The 21,665-nt window shown below is 35.8% G+C and overlaps 4 protein-coding genes across 9 annotated transcripts; 2 read left to right on the top strand and 2 right to left on the bottom strand.

The window, feature by feature from the left end:
• The first annotated feature begins 1,590 nt into the window (after positions 1-1,590).
• On the top strand, positions 1,591-2,673 carry LOC121988913 (bZIP transcription factor 11-like). The gene has a single exon (XM_042542640.1). The coding sequence runs from the start codon at positions 2,049-2,051 to the stop codon at positions 2,493-2,495; it is 447 nt and encodes a 148-aa protein (XP_042398574.1). The 5' UTR covers positions 1,591-2,048; the 3' UTR covers positions 2,496-2,673.
• A 755-nt stretch (positions 2,674-3,428) lies between these two features.
• On the top strand, positions 3,429-5,255 carry LOC121988912. 5 transcript variants are annotated; one of them, XM_042542639.1, is made up of 3 exons: positions 3,429-3,632; positions 3,760-4,060; positions 4,420-5,255. In XM_042542639.1, the coding sequence occupies exons 2-3, from the start codon at positions 3,853-3,855 to the stop codon at positions 4,971-4,973; spliced, it is 762 nt and encodes a 253-aa protein (XP_042398573.1). In that variant the 5' UTR covers positions 3,429-3,632; positions 3,760-3,852; the 3' UTR covers positions 4,974-5,255. The 5 variants fall into 5 exon arrangements, with proteins under 5 accessions (XP_042398573.1, XP_042398570.1, XP_042398568.1 ...); XM_042542636.1 differs by having other exon boundaries at positions 3,438-3,632; positions 3,765-4,168; XM_042542634.1 differs by having other exon boundaries at positions 3,438-3,632; positions 3,760-4,168.
• A 156-nt stretch (positions 5,256-5,411) lies between these two features.
• Positions 5,412-10,827, bottom strand: LOC121988911 (mechanosensitive ion channel protein 10-like). The gene is made up of 5 exons (XM_042542633.1): positions 9,258-10,827; positions 9,064-9,187; positions 6,504-6,797; positions 6,229-6,431; positions 5,412-5,994 (listed from the first exon to the last, which is right to left on the bottom strand). The coding sequence occupies exons 1-5, from the start codon at positions 10,625-10,627 to the stop codon at positions 5,718-5,720; spliced, it is 2,268 nt and encodes a 755-aa protein (XP_042398567.1). The 5' UTR covers positions 10,628-10,827; the 3' UTR covers positions 5,412-5,717.
• A 2,224-nt stretch (positions 10,828-13,051) lies between these two features.
• Positions 13,052-17,565, bottom strand: LOC121988910 (ribose-phosphate pyrophosphokinase 3, chloroplastic-like). Of its 2 annotated transcripts, XM_042542632.1 has the most exons (8): positions 17,048-17,171; positions 16,901-16,940; positions 14,837-15,152; positions 14,639-14,734; positions 14,145-14,213; positions 13,928-14,056; positions 13,689-13,788; positions 13,052-13,407 (listed from the first exon to the last, which is right to left on the bottom strand). In XM_042542632.1, coding segments are annotated over exons 2-8 (846 nt in total). In that variant the 5' UTR covers positions 16,903-16,940; positions 17,048-17,171; the 3' UTR covers positions 13,052-13,273. The 2 variants fall into 2 exon arrangements, with proteins under 2 accessions (XP_042398566.1, XP_042398565.1); XM_042542631.1 differs by lacking the exon at positions 16,901-16,940 and having other exon boundaries at positions 17,048-17,565.
• Positions 17,566-21,665: the final 4,100 nt, after the last annotated feature.

Genomic DNA, 21,665 nt, shown 5'->3' with positions numbered 1-21,665 from the left:
TCAAATTTACTGTGCCTTAGTTGAATTCCCCCAAAAAATAATAACAATAAAATGACCGTCCATTATGTTGGAAATATTTATTTTTATAATTATTTAAAATTTATATTATTTAAAAATCCTTTGGTGGGGGTAGGCCGGCGGAAGAAACTTCGAAAGGCAAAAATAATATAATTCAATGTGGTCCTTGTGATTTGGTCGTTGTGGCTTTCAAGTGCCTCAACTTCATTGTAATTGTAATCATGAACGAGTCACTCTCATCATCATATCAAGTGCTTATTTTGGGCACAATGCGACAAATATATAAGAAATGAAAATAAACATGAGCTCTCATTCAAATATGTAGCATGAAACTTTTTTTTTCAAGCTTTTTCATACTTATCATGTCAAAGTTAAATCAAACTTTTATTTATAAACATATCAAAACAAATAAAATTACACTGACAATTTTTCCTTTGTTATTATAAATGTTTTGTCCGAAAAAAGACCATGAATGCACATATATGATCACTCGTGCTAGGCAGCTTTTTAAAGCTCATCGGCTAAGCCACCAAACTTGAAAGGACGTTAAGGTTTATAGCACTATGGAGCATCATCTCTATAAACCTTCACATCTTCCTTCACCTTTACAACCAAAGTTCACCTAATTTATTACTACTATTGACAAATTTATTTAAGTTTGGATTAGTAGATTTCATGCATGCCTAAAATATATATCAATCTAAGTGTGCAAAAAGATTTTTTTTCAAAACTAGATTCCATGCCTTTGGAAGCCTTGTGTTTTGTACATTGTTGGCATGGAATAGCTCAAGAGTCAAGATGATGCAAAGTTGGCAAAGGAAATGAAGCATCTAATTCACCACCCTCTCTTCATGCCTTCTCTTCTCTTCTCCTGGACCACCTCTCTCTCTATCTAGGATTGTCTTGTACCATCATGTCATTGTAGGCATAGTATATATCTTTGCATTGCCTCTTGTGAATTGATATATGCCTCCATATCCATAGGCGTGCAACCTCAACTTGACACAGTATCTTTGGCAACTTGTTGGAAGGCTCTTCCATTCCGAATCCATCATTTAGAAGAAAGGGGGAAATAATAATAATAATAATTGTGTAGATATATAATTGAAAGAAAAAAAAAAGGGAAAAGTTTTGGATATAATTGAATCCCAAAAATAAAAGCTACAAGACAAGCAAAGTAGCGAGAATGAGAACAGAGGATTCATCACGCCAAATAAATATAACGGATAAAATATTCTTCTCCTCTACTCATATTTTACCCATTCTCAGAATTCTAAGAGGTAAATAAAACCAGAAAAAACATATTCATCGACATCTTATCCTCTCCTCACATTGCTTTTTTTTTTTTAAAGTAAAAAAATGTCCTTTTTTATTCATATATCAAAACATATTCAAAAAAATAAGCACTCAACTACGCAATCACCCAAACCATTCACATTATACACCATTGATACCGTACACACCACCACCGCCGGCAGATTCCAATTCCATATCTCTCTCTCTCTCTAGATACTCTTCCATTTTCTTCTCCTTTCCTATAAATTCCCCACCTTGTCACAGGAACTCAACCCCTCTTACCCTTCTCCTTCTTAATTCCCTCTTCTACTCTGTTTCCTCCCTTGCTTTTAATTATTCTTCTTCCTTTTAGCTTCGTCACTGAAAATTTTACACATGCAGCTTCCTTTCCTCTTAGTCTTCCTCATCCATGTCGCCTATTCTGAGTGAACTCTTCCTCTCCGGGTGCATGCTAAGTTCCACATTGAGGCGCAGGACTCAAATGGTCCAGTCCTTCTCCGTCGTCTTCCTCTACTGGTTCTATGTTTTCTCGTAAACTCGTTCTCCTTCCCGTCCCTTGAATAGCCGTCGAAATATAATTTCTCCTAGATTTGTAGCAGCCGTAATTTCCCCTAAATCCTACTCGAGATCTTAGTGTATTTTTTTTGTACGTGTCCTAAGTAAAGTTCGACTCTGGTTTGTCGCTGCACCATACGAACGAATCGCGCTGCAACGTTTCTCAAGTTTGGATTTTGATGACTGTAACTTGGATGGGTTGTGGAAGTGCAACTTCGTCGGGGTCGACGAGCCGAAAGCTGACCCCCGGTTCGACGTCGGAGGAGGAGGAGCACCGGGCGTTGATCGCGCAGAGGAAGCTCCGACGGATGCTGTCGAACCGGGAGTCGGCGCGGCGGTCGCGCTTGCGGAAGCAGAAGCACATGCAGGACCTGACGGCGCAGGTGGGGCGTCTGAGGAAGGAGAACGGCCAGATCCTGGTGGCTCTCGACGCCACCGCGCAGCTCTACGCCGGCGTCGAGGCTGAGAACACCGTGCTCAGGGCGCAGGCCGAGGAGCTAAGTGCCAGACTCAAGTCCCTCAACGAGATCGCCTACTGCTACTTGGTAGAAATGGAAGGGGGAAGCTCGATGGTAGCCAACGAGGTGGGCATTCATGGCGGCTGTTACTGCCCTGCCATCCTGTAAGCAAGCTTTGCCTCTTCGTTTCGGGTGCTGGCAATGCCTTAAGGTGAGCAATTAAAGTCTAATCCAGATTAAGGAAGGTAGTAGAGAAGGAGCTAGCTGTACTGCTGCTAATTAAGTGTGATTTTGCAGCGCTTAAGTGGCTAATAATGAGTAATTAGTGAAAATGCATGCGAGCTTCGAGTTGGTAAAGTTGTGGATCGAGTAATGGCGTATCTTTGTGTAAGGGTTCTTCTATTTTATATGCTGTCTCGATTTTGGGAATCAGATTCTTTGTAGGATTAGTGGTCCTCGTTGCAAATCGTGACTGATTCGCCAGCCAAACAAAAATTGAAAAAGTTTGACGACTCTGTTTCTTAACTTTGTTTTATGGGAAAAAAAGAAACAAGAAAAAATGCAAAAAATTGGGTTGGTTCACCGTTTGCTGTTCTATGCATCAATGACAATAAAGGTTGTGCACTACTAATTCCAATTTCTTTTTTTTATTATTTGAGTATGAGTACACACATCACGTCGGTGAATTGTCTTCGTGCCTCTTATTTGTCATTACAGAGGTTGACCATCAAAGAAAATTGTAACCAATCAAATTAGGAAATGTTAATGATTGACGGTGTCAAATGTTAATTATGAGTCATCGAACACTTTAATGATCCTACACTATTCGGATTGGCAGTAATGCTGAGATTTTCGGGTTTCTATCTTACCGAAGGAAAACTCGTTGTTGTAGGGTAAATCTTCGTTCCTAGTTTTCTAGTCGAAAAATTGAAACTTTTGCCGACTAGAAGTGCTTGATTTGGATTCGCCCACAGGCCACAGCATTTTATATACAAGTTTTTGTTTCTTCCCCGATCTCAGAAAAGTAAAATTTCCATTTCGTGGCCGATTTGGAGCTACTCTTGCTGATGTATCCACCTACTTTAGTCTTTGAAGAAGATAAGCCGTGTTGGACTGTATAGGCCTTGATAGATCTTCCACTTTGACTTGCCTACTGCTGGCCTTTGTTTTCTTGCGGTTTCATGAATGGCAGTGGGTGGAGCGGTAGGTGAGCTGTCTTCTCTGTTCCCGTATTTCACGACGCCAGCAAGAACTTCCCTTCCCTTCCCTTATCTCCATTTTGCTAGACAAACTGTGCAGAATCAGGTTCGAGATTCATATTCACAACCTAATTGGGTTCTGTATTTGAATGCTTTCAATTGTGTTTTTTTTTCTTTTGCAATTCAAACACTTGTTTCTGTAACTGAGATGATCCTTGAAATGCTTTTCGTAGCTCAGCAAGCATGGAAATGGTGGCTTCCGTTTTTCAATCACTGATGGATTGAGTCCGAAATCCTGTCTCAAACAGTGATTTCTGGAAACCAAAATGGGGGCAAATTGTTGCGCTGCTGCCAAGAACACTTCCTTGCAAGGCACGAACCTAAATCAATCGCCACCTTGGAGCTTTCGGTGGGATAATAGAACACACGTAGAAGATCTCGCAACAAACGATTCTCAGCATTCCCATACAAGGAAAGGAAACAGTGACAGTAAACTTGCAGCAGCTGCTGAAACTGATGGGCTTTCTGATAAAGGTAGTAGTAGTAGTAGTCCATGTCCATCAACAGCATCTCAGACACAACAATTGCACAGGTCGCCGATAAATATTAGAGTTTCTTGGAAATATAGAGACGGTGTTGGCGGTAAGACATTTCTTTCCACGTTCCAATTTTTATAGGAGCATGAAATACCTCTTTATGGATTGCAACAACAAGCAGTAAAGAAATCCATGACGTAGAATTGGTATACTATTTGTTTAGTGTTCATAGTTAAATTGGAAGATAGTATGCTATACATGCTCGAGTAGATTGGATTGTTATTGCTATTTAATCATACTCTTCTAATTTACTTTATTAGGATTTTCAATAACTGATATATGCTCACTTCATCTCAGAACTCACTTCATCTGATCGGAGAGAGACACGGTCATTTGGCAATGATAAGAAAACCTCAATCAGCAGCAGAATGAGACAGTCAATCCCTGCCTCCCCTGACCGTCAAGAATGCAAAATTTGCAATGATCTCGTAACGAAGAAATCGTCATGGAATTTCCAGAGAGAAGCTCCGGCCAAAGGCCCCTGTGTGGTTGCGGTTCTGTTCTGTGGGCATGTGTACCATGCTGAATGTTTGGAGAAACTCACGCCCGAAACAGATGCGTACGACCCACCCTGCCCTGTCTGCATTCATGGGAAACATTTCAACTCCAGACCAGTTGGAAATGCTAAATCAGGAGCAAGCGGCAAGATCTCCAGGATAGTTGTGGTTGACAACAATGGCGTGGATGGAGATATGATATCGGAGTATCAGCGGAGTGCTGGTAAAGTGAGAAGAATAGGCATGAACTCAAGCAAGAAGAAGATGGCCTTCAGCAAGCACTTTATGGGACACCTCTCGTTAAAGCGCAAGTTTCAGAATGTGAATCCACCAGGAAAAGAGACTTCTGATTGATATACCAAAGGAAGAATTGATTGCGATGCCTGATCGGAGACAATTATACAACTTCTATCTGACAGCTGTAGTTCCTCTGCCATCCTTGCAGAAGTATAATCGTATCTTGTTTAAGAGTTTGTAGAGTAGATGCGTGGTCGTTGGGGTTTCTATAAGCCCTTCTTTTTTGTCCCCTTCTTGTTGCAAATTGGTCGATGTGTGTAGTTTCAAGGCAAAAGAAGTGTATACATTGTTGAGGTTTCGACAATCAGAATCATAAATTGTAATCGTTTGCTTGCGGCCTCTTTGTTTCTCAATTTCAGTACAGCAAAAGATAAAAAAGGTTCATGGTAAATAAACAGTGTCATACTCATACATTATTGCCCAACGGTGGACATTTTTAACCTCTTCGATATTAAAAATCATGTATCCTGTGTTTGGCCATCTTATTGTACAACCTTTTTGAAATTGTTGCAGAAATTCCCAACTTAATAGAAAATCAACAGAATAGTCACATCACTTCACCTCACCTCGTGTTTAACGTCCTAAATAAGCACCATAATAAGAAAAAAAACAAAAACAAAAGGCAAAAAACACCAGACCTCCAACGAGCAGCAATTAGTCAAACGCAATCACACTAACAAGCAAAGAACCTTTAGACATGCAGGAAATGGATTACGCAGGTGTCTTCCAGATTTGCTGAGCAAGTATCTTCACCATTTTCAGTCCTAATTCCTAAATAGTTCATTCTCTCGTATATCGCTTTTACATGCCTTGTCGAATGGCTACAGGCAGTGAAGTTGAACCAATATAGCTAACTTGAACTTCCTGAGGCAGCAACAGATATCGAATGCCCAATTCTTCGAATATTTTCTTCAGCTCAAGAATAAGATCAGATCTCCGATTGTTCTTCTCCGCAATGTTTTGGAAATTCATCGTGTGGCGAACATTAAGAGCCATGTTCATCTTATTAACGTTCACAATGTCCTTCACCACTATGCTGTGATTAGGATGCCAATGATTTGGTTTGCTATCAATGTACCTGAAAGTAGTTCCAGATTCACATTTAAGAATCTTGCCAAACTCTAATAAAGTTGATAAAGTTTGAGAAATTTGGGAAACTTAAATAAAGATCTTGAATCAACAAAACCTCTCTCTAAAAGTAGAGGTTTGAAAATTTAGCCAACAATTGCTTGACAATTAGTCCAGTTGTTTCCTAACTATGAATTTTACCACTAGGGAAAAAGCAAGTTATTTTATTTATACATAAACTTACAGTTTTAGTTTAAACTTTAACCCTCCAATGCTTTCAATTGAAGTTGAAACGTCAACTGCAAACTCAATGGTGTCATTCATATCAGGGCTTCGGTAAAAGTTACTGATGGGTTTGGTCAATAGCACTGCATTTGGATAGAATATCTTCTCATTATCGTATCTCAGAAATGTAGTTGTCAGTATATTCATTTCTTCCACAACCATCTGCAAGGATGGCATCTAGCATTAGGTTATAACTTTGAATGCTAAAATCAATATATTTTGTTCAAAGATTACCTGCACGCCGTCAACAACACAGCGGTCACCAACGTCGAAAGGATGCATTATGAACACAAATATGATTGATTCAAAGACTGTCTTGCAGGAATTTCCAAACACAAAAACTACCAGTAACAGCTGAGATGAGATAAACACAAGGACTTTTGTGGTTGCAAATCCCAACAAAAGAAGAGTGACAATTATGATCACAATCGCGACTACAACACTTGCAAGCTTGTGCAACTGTTTTACTGCTGTTTTTGTGTCATTTAAAGAAAGAGCAAGTGATTTGCGATCAAGATATGCCTTTACCTGGAAACAAGTTCACATGATAACAATGATTAGCCTCTGCATGCCTAGGAGTTAAATAAATACTCGGATAGGCTTTCTTTTCTCATACGACATTTATTCTTTTCCTAGTTAGAAAAGTTTCCTCTTAACCTCATCTTTGCAGCAAGTGTGAGAATAGAAGAGAAGAGAAGTGGAATTTAGAAAACATATTCAACTTGCAAGAAGGTTCCACCCCGTGAGCCCTCTGCAAGCGTGGGTCTTCCTGTGGGATATCTAGGGGACGCAAGTCATGAATGTGCCTTTTGTTGTTCTATGAATTGTTTTTGAAGCACCAAAGGCTTTCCTAAGGTTTCCAAGTCTAGTAGACCATAAGTCAAAAGTTTACCTACCACACTAAAGGATTCCACAGCGAGCCAACTTGCCATGAGACTTCCTCCTCTCCTCCTTTCTCCTCCTATTCTACTGGTTAACACTAACACTTGGCATAGGCAGCACATCTCAAGTAAATTAGGGAACCCCTAACTCAGATCAAATTTCAACCCTTGAAAATGACAACAGTGAAACTACATGACACATTTCAACAACACTAATGAATGTGTGGGATAAAGGGTATTTTTTTAAAAAAAAAAAATCTCATTAGAGTACTATTGATTATATAGGGAAACAACATTTAAGTTACTAAAAATTTCTGTACTTTGTTCATTATGTGATTAGACCTCACCTCTATTTTGTTATGTTATAAGAGCACTCAGTACTGGTCTCAAGCTAAGATGAAAAAATTGAGGTATGTGTTAAGCTTGAAAGTTTGCATAAAAAGTCTAAAACTTCTGTGCATGAATCTTAATTGTCACAAGGCTAGATTGTCGCCTATAAATAATGTGATGGATGTCACAACTTGATACACAAAGGATGAGATAGCAAATTGACTAAAAGTGACAATCACAGTAACTCCTGAATGTGCTGCAAAATAGCAAAGAAACTAGTCCATGGTTATAGGAATAAGCTTACAAATTAGACTATAGGAACATGATTTGAATTGATAGAGCATAAACCACTTAAATTGCTTGCACAAAACAAAATGAATTAGAGAAAAGGCCAAGAAATAAAGATAAATCTTACAAGATATATGGTAAACAAAGATAATAATAGTAAGATTGCTGAATTTAAGATAATTACGATAAAACTATTGTTTAAACGCTGATCTGTTGATTTTAGGAAATTAGATAGTATATGTTATGTGTTTATGCCTCTCAAATGGTATTCATAAATCAAATAAAATTATAATAATATAAATATATAAACTATAAGTATTGCGCTCAGAATGTAAATAAATCAACTTAGCACAGAGAGAGAACAGTGCTTGATATTACAAAATGTTTACATTATATTCGACCTTCTTGTTTATCTTTACAGATTGTTGCATTCCTGTTCCGCTCGTCTAAGCTAGCATCCCCTTATGTTGTGATCTCCAGATTTGCTCAAAGCAAGTACTACGAGTCAATTGGTGCTTTGGAACGTGTTTGTTGTTTCAAATTTCTCAGATTTATGGAGTTTCCCTTAGTTTATTAACCTCTTGTTATGCATTTAAATTTCTATTGAATTTTTAACTACTTTTGTATGTGCTTCATAATGGTTTCATACTCATTATCTCAGCTTTAACAAATTGCTCCTTTATTGTACGCCTTGTTGTGAATTAGTGAAATTGTATAAGTAGCATGTGCTATTTGGCTCCTTTGCACCTTTGCTAATGGTTGGCACAAGTGGAAGCTGATGGAGTTGTCACGCTGCCAAATGAGCTCAGCCCCTAACAAGGGAAATAATAATAATTTGGGAAGTGACAACTTTCGCCTAATAAAATGAAGTGTTTGGACATGATTAAATTATTTTTTTTCTCTTCAAATTAATGGAAGAAATTGACAAACTCATCCCTTTTTCTTGATTATTCCTTAACATGCAAATCCAGTGGACTATCTGCACTTGCACTAACTACAAGTAGATGCAATTCCACTGCTTCATAACCACCCCTAAAACTATAGTCCCAAACACACGAATGAGTAAATGAGATTATAGAAAAATGTTATAAACGTTCTTAGACAAGAAGTAAATGCACATATGCACCCTAAAACCAATAGACCAACGACACTATACATTCAATGGTAGCAAAAATGGATAGTGTTAATGATCATGTATTCCGTAAAGATACTTTGGCAAATGCATAGAACCTGCAAATTCAGAAGAAACTACCATAGAAACCAACCAAAATTTGATAGGAGAATCAGTGAATTACCACCCAGTTCCTTAATGCTGACTTTTTAATCTTCCGCGTCTCTACTGCTCCTTCAAATAATGGAAGCACATAAGTCACTTCCTCCTTGCTCAAAAATCTCAATAGATCTTCCTCCTCGATGTACCTGCAAACGAAAGGAAAAATACAACAATGATAAATAGAATCGATGTCTAACACATCAATAACTCACTCACTTGTAGCCAGGCTTTGCAACATTTTTAAAAATTTGAAAAGCTGCAGCTTTTGCATCCCATTCATTGGTTATCTCCTGATCTCTTAGCTCACTTCCTTCCTCATCAAAATTCTCAATAGTATTGGAAATTGTTGAAAGCCCCGAGCTACTGATTACATTGATCAATCCCGTCATTGTCCAAGCTGACACTTTGTCATGTCTCATGTTATGAAGCTTTCCTACATCAATCACGCCTAGATCCTCCCCTTCTTTGCCTTTTCCTTTTCCTTTTCCTTTTACACTGCTCCTAAAACTCAATTGTGAGGTACTCTTAACACGCCCTACCTTCTCTGCCAACTCCATTAGTGGTGGCCCAGAAAGCGTTTGAAGTACATACTGGTGAAAAATGGACTCCTGGATTCTATCAAAAAAAGTGTTCATGTGAAAGGAAGAAGCAAGGATCTTCACCAAAAGGGTCTTCACCAGCCATAGCACTGACGCAGTCAGCAATGAAGCAAGCGTAAGAGTCACGTATTTAAGGACTTTAGCTTTTGTGGTCTTGGGTGATCTTGGAATTCTATGGTTAAATAACAAAATCCAAGTGATTAGAACCAGACCCAACCAGATGCAAACCCGGACGCTATTTTTCAATCCATACACAAAGTACAATACTTTTTTTCTCAAAAGGAAGTTCCTTTCGATCATGAAGACGACAATGGTCATGAGCCAATATGTCATCAACCTGCCACAGAAGATTATTATAACCATTAGGCACCATTCCCATATGTGCAGTCCGTAAATCTCAGTGTTTTCCAACTTGCGAACCGTCAAGCTCGCTACCAGGAATCCCATTGCGAGGATGAGGATCGACCACTCGATCAAAACCCTAATTTTCCACTTCCTTTGAGGTGCCACTCCATCAGAAAACTGCGGTCTTTGGAAAATTGCCTCATCCTCTTCCTCCTCTTCATCCCAAACATGCGACGGGGTCTTCGGCGTGAGCTTGGGATTCGGCGAGGCTGGCACTCGCTCAAAGGGCAGCGGGCAGGGAGCATCGGCTGGGCCGGATACAGGAGGTGGAGGCTGCTCGACGAGTCGTGACTTGGGCTTGCAGATGGAACGACGGCGGATAAGGGCCTCGGTTTGGGGAGGCCTAGGGGGCTTCCCGGGACTTGGAGAAGATTTCGTGATCTCAAAAGAAGGGTTTCTAACTCGAAGGGGGGATTTGGGCGTACGAGCGCTCGGATCCTTAGAGAAATCGTCAAAAGACTCCACCTTCGGTTCTCTAGCGGCTCCCCCAGAAGAATCTGTAGCCTCCGCTGACTCCTCTCCCGCGATCAACAAAACCACTTCCACTTGCTTCTTCTCCACTGTCTCCTTCCGTGAATCCATAGAAAGCCAGAACCTTTACTCAAAACCTAGACAAAAGATCAACTTGCAATCACTCCTTGATCCTCTTTCTCTCTCTTTTGGAACGGAAAGATCAGTGCTTGCTCTTTGATGGGTCGTACGAGGTGTTCGATAAAATTGAACAGAGTGGGAAGCAGCGACGCTAACCTGAGACAATGACAGAGAGAAAACAGATGGTTGCCCCCAACAAATTCAAATACTTGTCAAAAAGTTCTGTCGACTTTAATTAATAAAAGGAAAAAAATCTTTTTAAAAGTTTTTTTCTTCATTAAAGTTCCTTTAATAACAAAGATTCAAGTAATAAATTCTTCTCTGTTTTTTTTTCCAGAATATTCATTAGCATCCATCTGTCAAAGCCGACTGGCGTGTAGCATCGCCAGCGACTACCAATGATTAGAAGGTATTTATTAACGATTTTATAAACTTTATCATTTTAAATTTAAAAAATTATGTATTTTTAAAATAATTAATTTATCAAATTATCTTAAAATTACTAATTACAACTTCAATTTTGATATCGTCATAGTATAACAAAAAAATATTATTTCTGTTCTCTAACCAAATATAATAGAGACCAATTTATTTAATTATTTCTTATATTTTTTAAAATAAAAAAAAGTCTAAAACGAAATATTTTTCTAAATTCAGAACATTCAATTAGAATATAATATATTTTCTATTAAATTGAGCACGATTTTTTTCCATCTAACCAATCGATTCAGTGTCATCAGAATGCAATTTATCCCATTGAATTTACAGGAATCCAATTTCTCATCTCTATGGGATTGGATCCTGAGTTATTGCGAAGTAAAAAAAATGAGATTATGGAAGTAAATATTCTCGCATTTATTGCTACTGCATTGTTCATTCTAGTTCCTACTGCTTTTTTACTTATCATCTACGTAAAAACAGTCAGTCAAAATGACTAATTTGATTGAAACTTGAATTATTATTTCTTATCAATGATGGAAGAAAGGAATTCAAACTTCAAGTCTTAAACGAAATGATCTGGCTGGAATCATAATAAGAGCTTATACCAACTGATTGATTTAGGCTAAATCGATTAGGCGAATGATTGTTTGGTCATGTGAAAAAATAATCGTACTCAATTGGATAGAAAATATACTAAATTCTATTTAAATAGTACTCAATTAGATGGAAAATATACTAGATATCTTTAAATGATACTAAATTTAGGAAAAATTATATTAAATAGAAAAAAATCGTGCTCAATTTGATAAAAAATATACTGAATTCAAGTTTAAATGGGTTAAATTTAATAAAAATTATATCTTACTTTGGACTTTTTATATTAAAAAATAAAGGATAATTAGATAATAATATTTATAGGTAAGAGTTGAAGTAAATAAAATTTTTTAGTAGAGAGTTAAAAAAAATTGATATGAAAATTATATGTAAAATTTAAATTGTGATAGAGGATATTAAAAAAAATTACCATTATATAACTATAATTATAATAGATCTATCACGTTCATATTATTCATATAAAAATTACCATTCGGTGATATGCTCACATATCAAATCATCAATTTAATAAATAAGTCTGCTACCTGATCGAGGTGTTTAGAGACATTATAAAGTATATTTCAATTAAATATAATTAAAAATATTAATAACATGGTTTCTGCGCGTGGTGGCAGATGATATATGCAACGCATTATTTATTTGATAAATTTATCGTCATATATGGTAAATTTATTAAACTCTCAGAATTCAAGTCAATAAATATCTATATCATTTAAAATTATATGTTTTCTAATATATGTGTTCTCAAATAAAATGTTTGTTACTCAAAATAATATACGTATATATTTTATATTATCCCTTTTTTTTTAAAAAAAGAAAGAGAAAGAAACAACCAAGGTGGTATGATGGCTAAGGATAAATTTAATAATGAAAAGTTATGGGATTTAAGTCACATGGCATTATACTACTTTTTTAAATCTTATTTATGGATGCATTATGGGTTAATTTATTCAGTCAATTACAGAGCTTTAATAATGATGACTCACCCTTCTTTGTCTTTATATGTCACAGAGTCAAGCTGTTTTTGCTAAGTTTATATTTGTTTTTTTGCAATCATTATTTCTTTATGGTTCATTTAACTTGTTTGTAAGCTTGAAGACTTTTGTTTAAAAAAATAAATGGCTGTCTCGACTCACAATTGCATTATTAATAATGTTTCGTGATTGTTAAACTTGTTTTTAGTTGTTTGTCTGTGCGATCATGCATTTATCAGAAAGGAATAATTGCATGGTAATTATTAAAGTCCTGAAATATTATAACTTATAAGACAGCAAGGCCACAATGCGATTTAGCACTAGTAAAACAGTCCCATGCGAGAGTTTCAGAAGAAATCTCACGAGGAAATTTTATTCATCACAATAAACTACCAACAAGAGGATCTCTATTCAGTAAAAATTTAAACAAACAAATAAATTCAGCAACAACGATAACAACCAAATTTTATCCCACTAGATGAGATTAACTATATAGATCCTTCTACAACATTCAACTCAACATACACAAATGAATAAATAAGACAAATCCAGCAGAAATTTTTCCATGGGGCCTTTTATACTACAGCGCCAACACTGCCATACAGATCTATATTTGAAGAGCAGAAGCAATTTGAACAGAAAGGCTAAGAATTTCAAAGGGAGCTCTGTTCTTTACTTCTCTTACAGTAAGTGGGCAGGAGTCAGTAATCCAAAAGTAGTTAAAGCCATTGTTTGGGCCGGCTAGGAAGAAAATATGAAGAGCGTATCAGTATTATGAAACATTCCCGACTTAGATAAGACAATGATAAGGAACTAAAAACAAGAACTGGCAGTTGACCAACTATATTCATAATGGCTTTATGGGATTTCTTCAGCACAGAATATAATCAGGAAAAAAGGAAAAGAAATCAAGTGTATCAAGTGAATTAGCGGAAGGCAATGAAAACCAGTATTTCTGATGTCTGCAGATTATCATAGCCCAGAAAGAAAGAAAATATACGCAATCAGAATCATTAGCTGACCTCCATTGTCATGTTTAAATCGCTCCCATGACCTGTTGGGAAAGATTCCATGGGTCACGTACGCACTGATTCTGTCTGCCCCATGAGCTGCCAATACTTTCTAAGAAAATGACAACGAATACATTAAGTGTGAAAGACCCCAAAACAACATAGATCAAGTGCAGAAAAGCATTTCTAGAAATAGGGCATTGAAGATGAAATTTAGATGCTTATAAAACTTATGGAAACATCTTCCACACCTGGCATTCAATCAGTGTGCCACCAGATTGAACTAAGTCATCGACTATCACAACATGTCGGCCTCGAGGATCTCCCTCTTTTAATCGTACAATACGTTGATCACCTTCCCTGACTTTGTTGCAAATAATCTGGAATTGAAGTACTAGACCATTAAGCCTAAATATCACACAACGCCACAACGGAGACTAGGCATTGTGAAATTTACTATATCAGTACCATTGGAAAATGATGAAGTAGCTTATGAAATCGCTTCCATGCACCGTCATCTGGAAAAGCAATAGATATCTGAAAAGGATATGAAAGAACAGAAATTTCAAATGTGGTATTGCCAAAATTATCTTGCAAGCTAGGCAGCATATATTACTATATCAACAGAAGAGTAATTTCACAATTCACAAGATATTGATGAATCTTAAGAAGGCAACACTATCAAAAAAAAAAAATCTGTTATTAGCAAAACATGCAACTTTAAGCAAAATAATTCAGGGACATTCAATATTAAATTTGAATCATATCCCCAACAACCAATGAAATTGGATCTTTTAAAAAACAACAATCTGATATTCTTGAAAAAATTGCAGGTTTGTATCCAACCAAAAACCTATTGAAGGAGTATATCATTGCATCTTGAACCAGATGCATACTAGATAGATATTGTATTAGTTGATAGTGGTTATCTCAATATAGTAAATAGGGAGATTAATACTCACATTGTCAGAATCCGGTAGCTGTTGAAGTCTATTCATTAGCAAAGGTACCCCACTCTCAAAACATGGGAGGACAGAATCTCCAAAGTAGAATCTCTCCTACCAACAAAATAGAGAAGATTACAGTAAAAAGTTCAACTCAGCAGGCATGAAATCCCAATTTCAAACTACTAAGCATATGAAAGTAGATCGATCAATAACCTGCAAAGCATGAATGTCAAAAATGACTAAACTAGTCGGTCCACCTCTTGAGATAGGTATGTTTGACAAAATTCGAGCAAGTGTGAAAGCTGTTGCAACATCCCCTTCATCTTCCATCCGTTCATAAGATCCAGTTGGGAAAAAAGGAAGAACAAGGGTAAATGAGGAGATAAACAACCTTGGCAATGCATAGATCACAGACAGCTGCTCAAAAATTACAGCTGGTGAACTGAACGACGCCAAAAAAGCTACATGTTGCCCACGAATGCCTTGAGCATATGAGATGAATAGGTTAGGGAAACCATCCTCAAATGTCCTGAAACATAGATATGCTACCAAACAAATCAACATACTGAAGTATCCAAACTTTTCAAACAACTTTAAAAGGTAACAAATAATCATAAACATCAGGATATTTTCTGAAATAAATAAACACATTTGTTTTCTTTTGCTAGGAAAATATTTAAATTTCAAACCAATTTAGACAACCCCTGACTCAAATCTGAAAAATATCCCTGGTTTCATTACCAGACAAATTGATGGAATAATTTTCCTTTTTAAGAATGATAAAAGTGGAAGTTGTAGTACCTTCATCTAAGGGATAACATTATGATAAGAGTTGTTGTGCCTTCATCAAAAGACATGAAGGAGATACACATTATGTTAATTTTGGTTAATAATGGCAAATCCCATGACTGAAGTTTCACTGGTTAGGCTATACAAGGGTCATGTGATATATATGGAAATTGTAAATTTATATGATGTTTAGCATGCTCTGTGATCACACAAGACAATATTCCCAGTTTCTTAAAAGTAAAGTAAATACCCTTTTGTAAACATAAATGATGAGTTGGTAAAATTTTAAAACATTGGATAGCACATTGAAGCCTATTCATAAATTACTCAACCCATAGCATGTTCAAATGATGTGACAAATTGTGATACATGAAAGGCGCATTTACTAAGAGAATACAGCCACTATGATTGATGTATTAAATTCTTTAATTCATTTTGGCATTTTGATATACTAATATGTATGAATGATCACATTGAGATATCACTTCTCATCTTTAGTTGAATAGCAGTGTCAAATGGACAAGTGGGAGAATGCCAAAATTATTACCATTATTCGTTTATTCTTGTTTAATGTGATCCAATGGCACTACCATTGAAGGTACATATTCCAATGAGATTGTGAGAATGTTATATGAGTTCTTGGAAAAACTAATCTTTTTAAGTTTCCTAGATGACATTTTATTTTTCTATAGAAACTATAGGTTTTCCAAGAATGTACTTTGTTGACATCAGAAATCATTAAATTTTTCATAAAAGGCAATGATTGTCGGCTAGTTTAAAAAGAGTGATGCCTCTACATCAATATCATGGCAAGTTGAATCTTGAGAATTCTAAACTTGCCTATGGACATTGGACATATTTTTTATTTTCATTTCATAATAATTGTAGCTCTCTTTGTTTCATGGCAAGTTAAGTCATTGTTTGTTTCATGATCTTCTTGGTTCTATAATCTCAGGACGATAAAGTTTAGGTTCCATTTTTAGATTCTATACTTGCACAACCATCCAGTACAAATAGCAGTGACCTAATGAAATGATTCTTTTTGTGATGACTATCCCTGTTCAATATAAGAACTGTTTCCATTTTTAGATCCTACATTTACACAACCATATAGTTTAGATAACAGTGACCTAACCAAATTATACTTCATGTGATGATTATCGCTGTTTAAAATTAAAGAAAAACGGTTCCATTTTTAGATCCTACACTCACACAGCCATCTAGTACAGATAACAGCGACCTAATGACATGGTACTTTGTGTGATGATTATCCCTGTTCAAGATAATATAAAATGCACAAGATGAGTACGATTGACGCGATCTGAGCAGAGGAAAAAGTATCAGTTTCTTAAACACTAACAAAAGATGAATGAGGTATATCGTTTTGTTATTTCATTCTACACACTTTGATTCAATTTAACAGTTATCCAATAAATAGTGATCCTTTGAGTGGAGAGAAAAATTAACAAAAAAAAAAATGGAACTCACATTTCAAACTACACAATTTGAGTGAATTCCTTCACTTGCTCTGGAAAACCTCAACAATCAGAATTTTAAATTTCCCAAAACACAAGGATTTGAAAATCCAAAGCAAGATGGTCACATTTGACCATGTTAACTCGGCAAGAAGCGCACCTCCAAGTGATGCTACGTAGCTCGATGGAGTCACCCGCCAATGCTACGCGCTCGGCGAGCTCCCTCATCTCCTCACAAAAGAAGAGGCAAACGCTCTTCTTAGACCTTTCGTGTGGCAACGCGATAGAGGACACCACCGCAGGCGAAGCCGCCATAAGAGGAGGGCTTCCAGGGATTCGGTGGAGTCCTTCGCCTCTGTCAGCGGAGCTCGGGCCGTTTCTCGTCTCCAACGACATCCTCAATTCCGAACCAATCCACCCATCCACGTTGCGAGGGGGACGTCGGCGAAAAGAATGCTGTGATACTGTACGGAGGTGGTTCGATTTGGGATGAAAGACGAGCGATACCGCAGCCGCTTCCGGTTGATGAGGACGGCCGAGATTGTCAGGATGGCTCTTGAATAGATCGGAAGAAGAAACCGCAGATGCCACCCCCATCGGCATCGGCATCGGCATCGGCGTCGGCAAGTCCCTCGTCGGGACGATCTGCCAGGGTTTCGAAGCGTCATCTATTAAAATCACTATGTCCCTTCAGTTATTTGGATCAAAATATATAAAAATAATTTTTAAAATTTATTTTGCCTTTAGTTAGTTTTTTGAAGCATCGTCTATACTTTTAAAATTGGCATTTTTTCTTTTAAATCGTAAAACTCTTATTATCTCTTCCTTTGTTAAATACTTACCAATCAAGTTAATTTACAAATTAGTTTACAGTTACAAAATGTATAAAAATATTTATAGATCAAAATTTTTACATACTTTTTCAAACTTTGTAGAGAAGCTGAAAAATGGTCATCATCTATATTTTAATATCTTATCTTACTATTTTATTAAAAAAAACCCCTTTACTAACTAACTTTGGTGAAACCTAAAATGAATTTACGTTAATATTCTTTTTTCTATTCACACTAAAAATAATTCCAAGATTTATTAGTAATTCCACAAGCGAAACAATCAGTGATCTAGAGTTCGAGATTCAGCTGCGGCGTATTATTATGAATTTTTCTCATTATTAATTTTCTCTGGTTGTTTTATATATAAAAAAAATATAATTCTCTTTAGTCCCACATCTTAGAATAGACAACACTATGATCAAAGAACTTCTATAAATATTTTAGGCCGACAATGTTAAAAAATATACTTTTCTTAGTTTTTTTTACTAAGATAAGTATAATATTAAATTAAATTAATTTTTTTCATAGCATGTTAGTTTGTTGCTGAGATTCTCTAGCGTCACCCTTGCATTATTGCACTATTACATGGGTCTGACGAATCTTACCAAAATAATTAATTTTTGATTCTGAACGTAAGGGTGACACTTCAAAGACCGAAATAATTCAAATTTTCAAAAGTGTACTTTACCCTAATGACTCTACTTTAGTATTTTAATGCTAAAATTTTTAATTAATATAATTTTATTATAAAGGGTCAATGTGATTTCAATGTATTATATTACACACGTGCGGTTAACGATTACTAGTATATTTTAATTATCAGGATGACGTATCGTGTATAAGTCCCGTAGCAGCATGTTCTTTTTAGATTTTTTAGATAAATTCTTTACCTTGGATTATGTTGCAAGGGAAGGACGTTAAGTTGTTATATAGATATTCATAATTTAATTTCTAAATACGATGTATTTATAGAATTTTTTTTTTAAACATGATGCACATGAAAATATGAAATCTTTCATGGAATCAAATCAGTTGCTCCAAATTTAATATTAACTAGTTCAACAGTAGTTTATACTCTTTGATAGGCCCATCAATATTAAAAACAACAATAAAAAATTTTAGAATTATAAAATATAAAATCACTGTTAGCCACTCTTAAACCTTTTATCAAATGAGCATTTAATTTATTAGATTTTCTAAAAAGCATGTTTTGATTTTTATTAGAGAGTGCATCAAATTCTAAAAATGTCCTTGTCTATTTTTAGATTCCGTCTATTTCAATTCTAAATTAAAATAAAGAATTAATTTTTCTTATTCAAATCGAATCAAATGAAACAAATCAGATAAAAAAAATAAAAAACTGAATTATTTCATAAAAAAATCATATAAAAGTAAATTTTATTTTTTAAAAAAATATATATATCATTAAACTCATAACTTATAACGATCTCTTAAATTTATGGATATTTTATTAATTTGAAATTTTAATAAAAATTTTTAAAAATATAAAACTAAAAATATTTTTAATTTTTAATTTTTATTATGTTCTTTTAATTTTTTGAATTTTTTGTTAAAGCTCCAAAATTTTAAAAAATGAATAAATTTAAAAATAATCATAAACTTAATGAGGTAAATTATTTAAAAATTATTTTTTATGACTTTTGAATGGTTTATTTAATTCGGTTTAAAAGGAAAATCAAAAAATTTTTATTTTAATTTATAATAGAAACAGATGAGAAGGATATTTTGAGAATTAAATGTGCCTTTAATAAAAATCAAAGTATAACGTGACTTTTGAAAAATTCTTAAAACTGAATGGATCTTTTGCTAAAACGCCCAATTTAAATCAACGGGAATTGCCCAGACGTACGCAGACTTGGAAATGGACTAAAAGGTGTATTATATAATTATCAAACGCGTACTCATTTATCTAGTCTATCCTTTTCAACCCAACCCCCAACTCTATGTTTTTTTTCTCTCATTTACCTACAATTTTTCCATCACTCTTCTCTTAACTCCAATTAAACGGTCACTGGGACTATGATGCCACGATAAAATATCCAAATTATCATCTAAATATTCGTAGTTCGATCTTTAATTATGATGTATTTGTAAGAATTTTTTTTTCCAAATAAAGAATACAACCAAAAGATGTTGGGCTTCTGGGCTGGTCGCCGTGCGAACTTCCCGATTTACCCTAGTGGTTGATGGGAAACTTTCGTGGGGACATGTCGGTCACCCCAGGGATAATCAATGAGACTAACTAGATTTACTATTTTTTTTAACTTTGATTAAACTTTTTTTTCTCCTTTACATGCACCACAAAAGTTAATCCCAAAGCACCTATGGGAAGTTTGAAATAAGTAATGGATGATACATTTGGACTCTTTTTTAGGACTGTAAATGAACCAAGCGTTCGTGAACAAACTTGATGTTCAGCTTGGTAAAATATTATTTATGTTTGTTCAATATACACAAGATTAATTAAACAAACAAGCTTAAACAACTCATTAAGTTAAATAAACAAGCTTGAACACATATATGTTCAGCTCGTTAACGTTCATGAATAATATTTATGAACAACATTAACAATGTTCACAAACCATATTCATTAATAAAATTCTTTTCAATATGCTAAATAAATAATAAAATAATAAATTTAAATTATCAAGCTCAATAATTAATCAAACAACTAAAAGTTTCAAACAATCAAACAAACTTGAAATATCTAAACGAATCAAGCTCGAACCAAGCTCACGACAAGCTCGAATTGAGAGCTCAATAACATCTAAACAAATCAATTAAGCTCAAACCAAGCTTCAAACAAGCTCAAACTCATAAAAAATAAACCAAGTCAAGCTTCAAACAAGCTCAAACTCATAAAAAAATAAATCAAGTCAAGTTTGAACAATCATTTCAAAAGCTTGGTTCATTTTAAACTTGGCTCGGCTCGGTTACCTTATCAAACAAGCTTGAACACCCCAAAGCTCAACTTGACTCGACTTATTTATATCCCTACTCCTTATAACCTTAGAAATCTGCAAGATTTGAAATGAGTGCAATCTGAACTCTCTAGGTCGATTAGTGGATTTTGATCAAAACTCACTGATGAACCTAAGCTATTTGAATTTTTGTAAACTTATATCCATCTAGTAGAGTAGAGTTGAGTGAGAGAAAAATAGATATGGTGTCAAACATTGGTTATGATCAAGAAAAACTATGGGTCTAGTCTAGGGAGACAAGGACCATGTTGGACTTGTATTGGCGTAATCGACCTCTTGAATTTTGATGTTTGACTATATACCAATGTCGGGTCAGGTTGATTAAGGATTAATCAAAACATAACTTGATGTTTCGAAGAGTAAAGTCTAGTCGGACTAGTTAGCACTAACGAACCGTTTTGATGAATGACAAACCAGGTTAAGTTAGTCTGTTGTTGTCTAACATTCGATCGAGTGTGCAGAGAAGTCCGACAGTCGACGCTGACCGGATGTCCGGCACGGGCCCGCCTCGACGAGGACGACCGAGACACCGGGGCGTCGGCGGGCCGACCGGACGGTGTAAGAAGTCCACTAGGCCACACCGGATAGTCGGCGAAGTCCGCAGTGTCAAGGCCGACCGGACGTCGGCAGTAAGAGAGGCACCGAGGGGAGGATCAGAGACGCTCCTTGAAGGAACATTAGCGCCGATCCGCTTAGATCCATTTCGGATATCTAAGTCGAGATCGTGACTAGATTCCTCGGAAAGACGGAATCTAAATCATACTTTTCATGTCAAACTCATAAACCAGGCTACTTTGTGAAATTTATTATACTTGCCTCGCACTAACCTTGTCTGCAAGAGAAGGACTTGTTCTGGAGAAATCCGGGGCCCGGGAGGCAAGTTTATCCCGACGGCGCCGCCACGTGAAGCTCACTGGTTGGACCCGCCACGCCCCGGAAGGGA

The sequence above is a fragment of the Zingiber officinale genome, chromosome 6B (genome assembly GCF_018446385.1).
Source record: "Zingiber officinale cultivar Zhangliang chromosome 6B, Zo_v1.1, whole genome shotgun sequence".
Classification (NCBI taxonomy): Eukaryota; Viridiplantae; Streptophyta; class Magnoliopsida; order Zingiberales; family Zingiberaceae; genus Zingiber; species Zingiber officinale.
This window is presented reverse-complemented; position numbering and strand designations above follow the sequence as displayed.

Coding starts and splice junctions, on each gene's coding strand:
- LOC121988910 (XM_042542631.1), bottom strand. CDS start 17,502: ATGCCGATGCCGATGCCGATGGGGGTGGCATCTGCGGTTTCTTCTTCC. Junction 14,214..14,638: donor AGCTACCGGATTCTGACAAT/GTGAGTATTAAT, acceptor TATCCTTTTCAG/ATATCTATTGCTTTTCCAGA. Junction 14,057..14,144: donor TACTTCATCATTTTCCAATG/GTACTGATATAG, acceptor CTTCAATTCCAG/ATTATTTGCAACAAAGTCAG.
- LOC121988913 (XM_042542640.1), top strand. CDS start 2,049: ATGACTGTAACTTGGATGGGTTGTGGAAGTGCAACTTCGTCGGGGTCG.
- LOC121988912 (XM_042542636.1), top strand. CDS start 3,853: ATGGGGGCAAATTGTTGCGCTGCTGCCAAGAACACTTCCTTGCAAGGC. Junction 4,169..4,419: donor ATATAGAGACGGTGTTGGCG/GTAAGACATTTC, acceptor ACTTCATCTCAG/AACTCACTTCATCTGATCGG.
- LOC121988911 (XM_042542633.1), bottom strand. CDS start 10,627: ATGGATTCACGGAAGGAGACAGTGGAGAAGAAGCAAGTGGAAGTGGTT. Junction 9,188..9,257: donor GTTGCAAAGCCTGGCTACAA/GTGAGTGAGTTA, acceptor TTTCGTTTGCAG/GTACATCGAGGAGGAAGATC. Junction 6,432..6,503: donor GTGTTGTTGACGGCGTGCAG/GTAATCTTTGAA, acceptor CCATCCTTGCAG/ATGGTTGTGGAAGAAATGAA.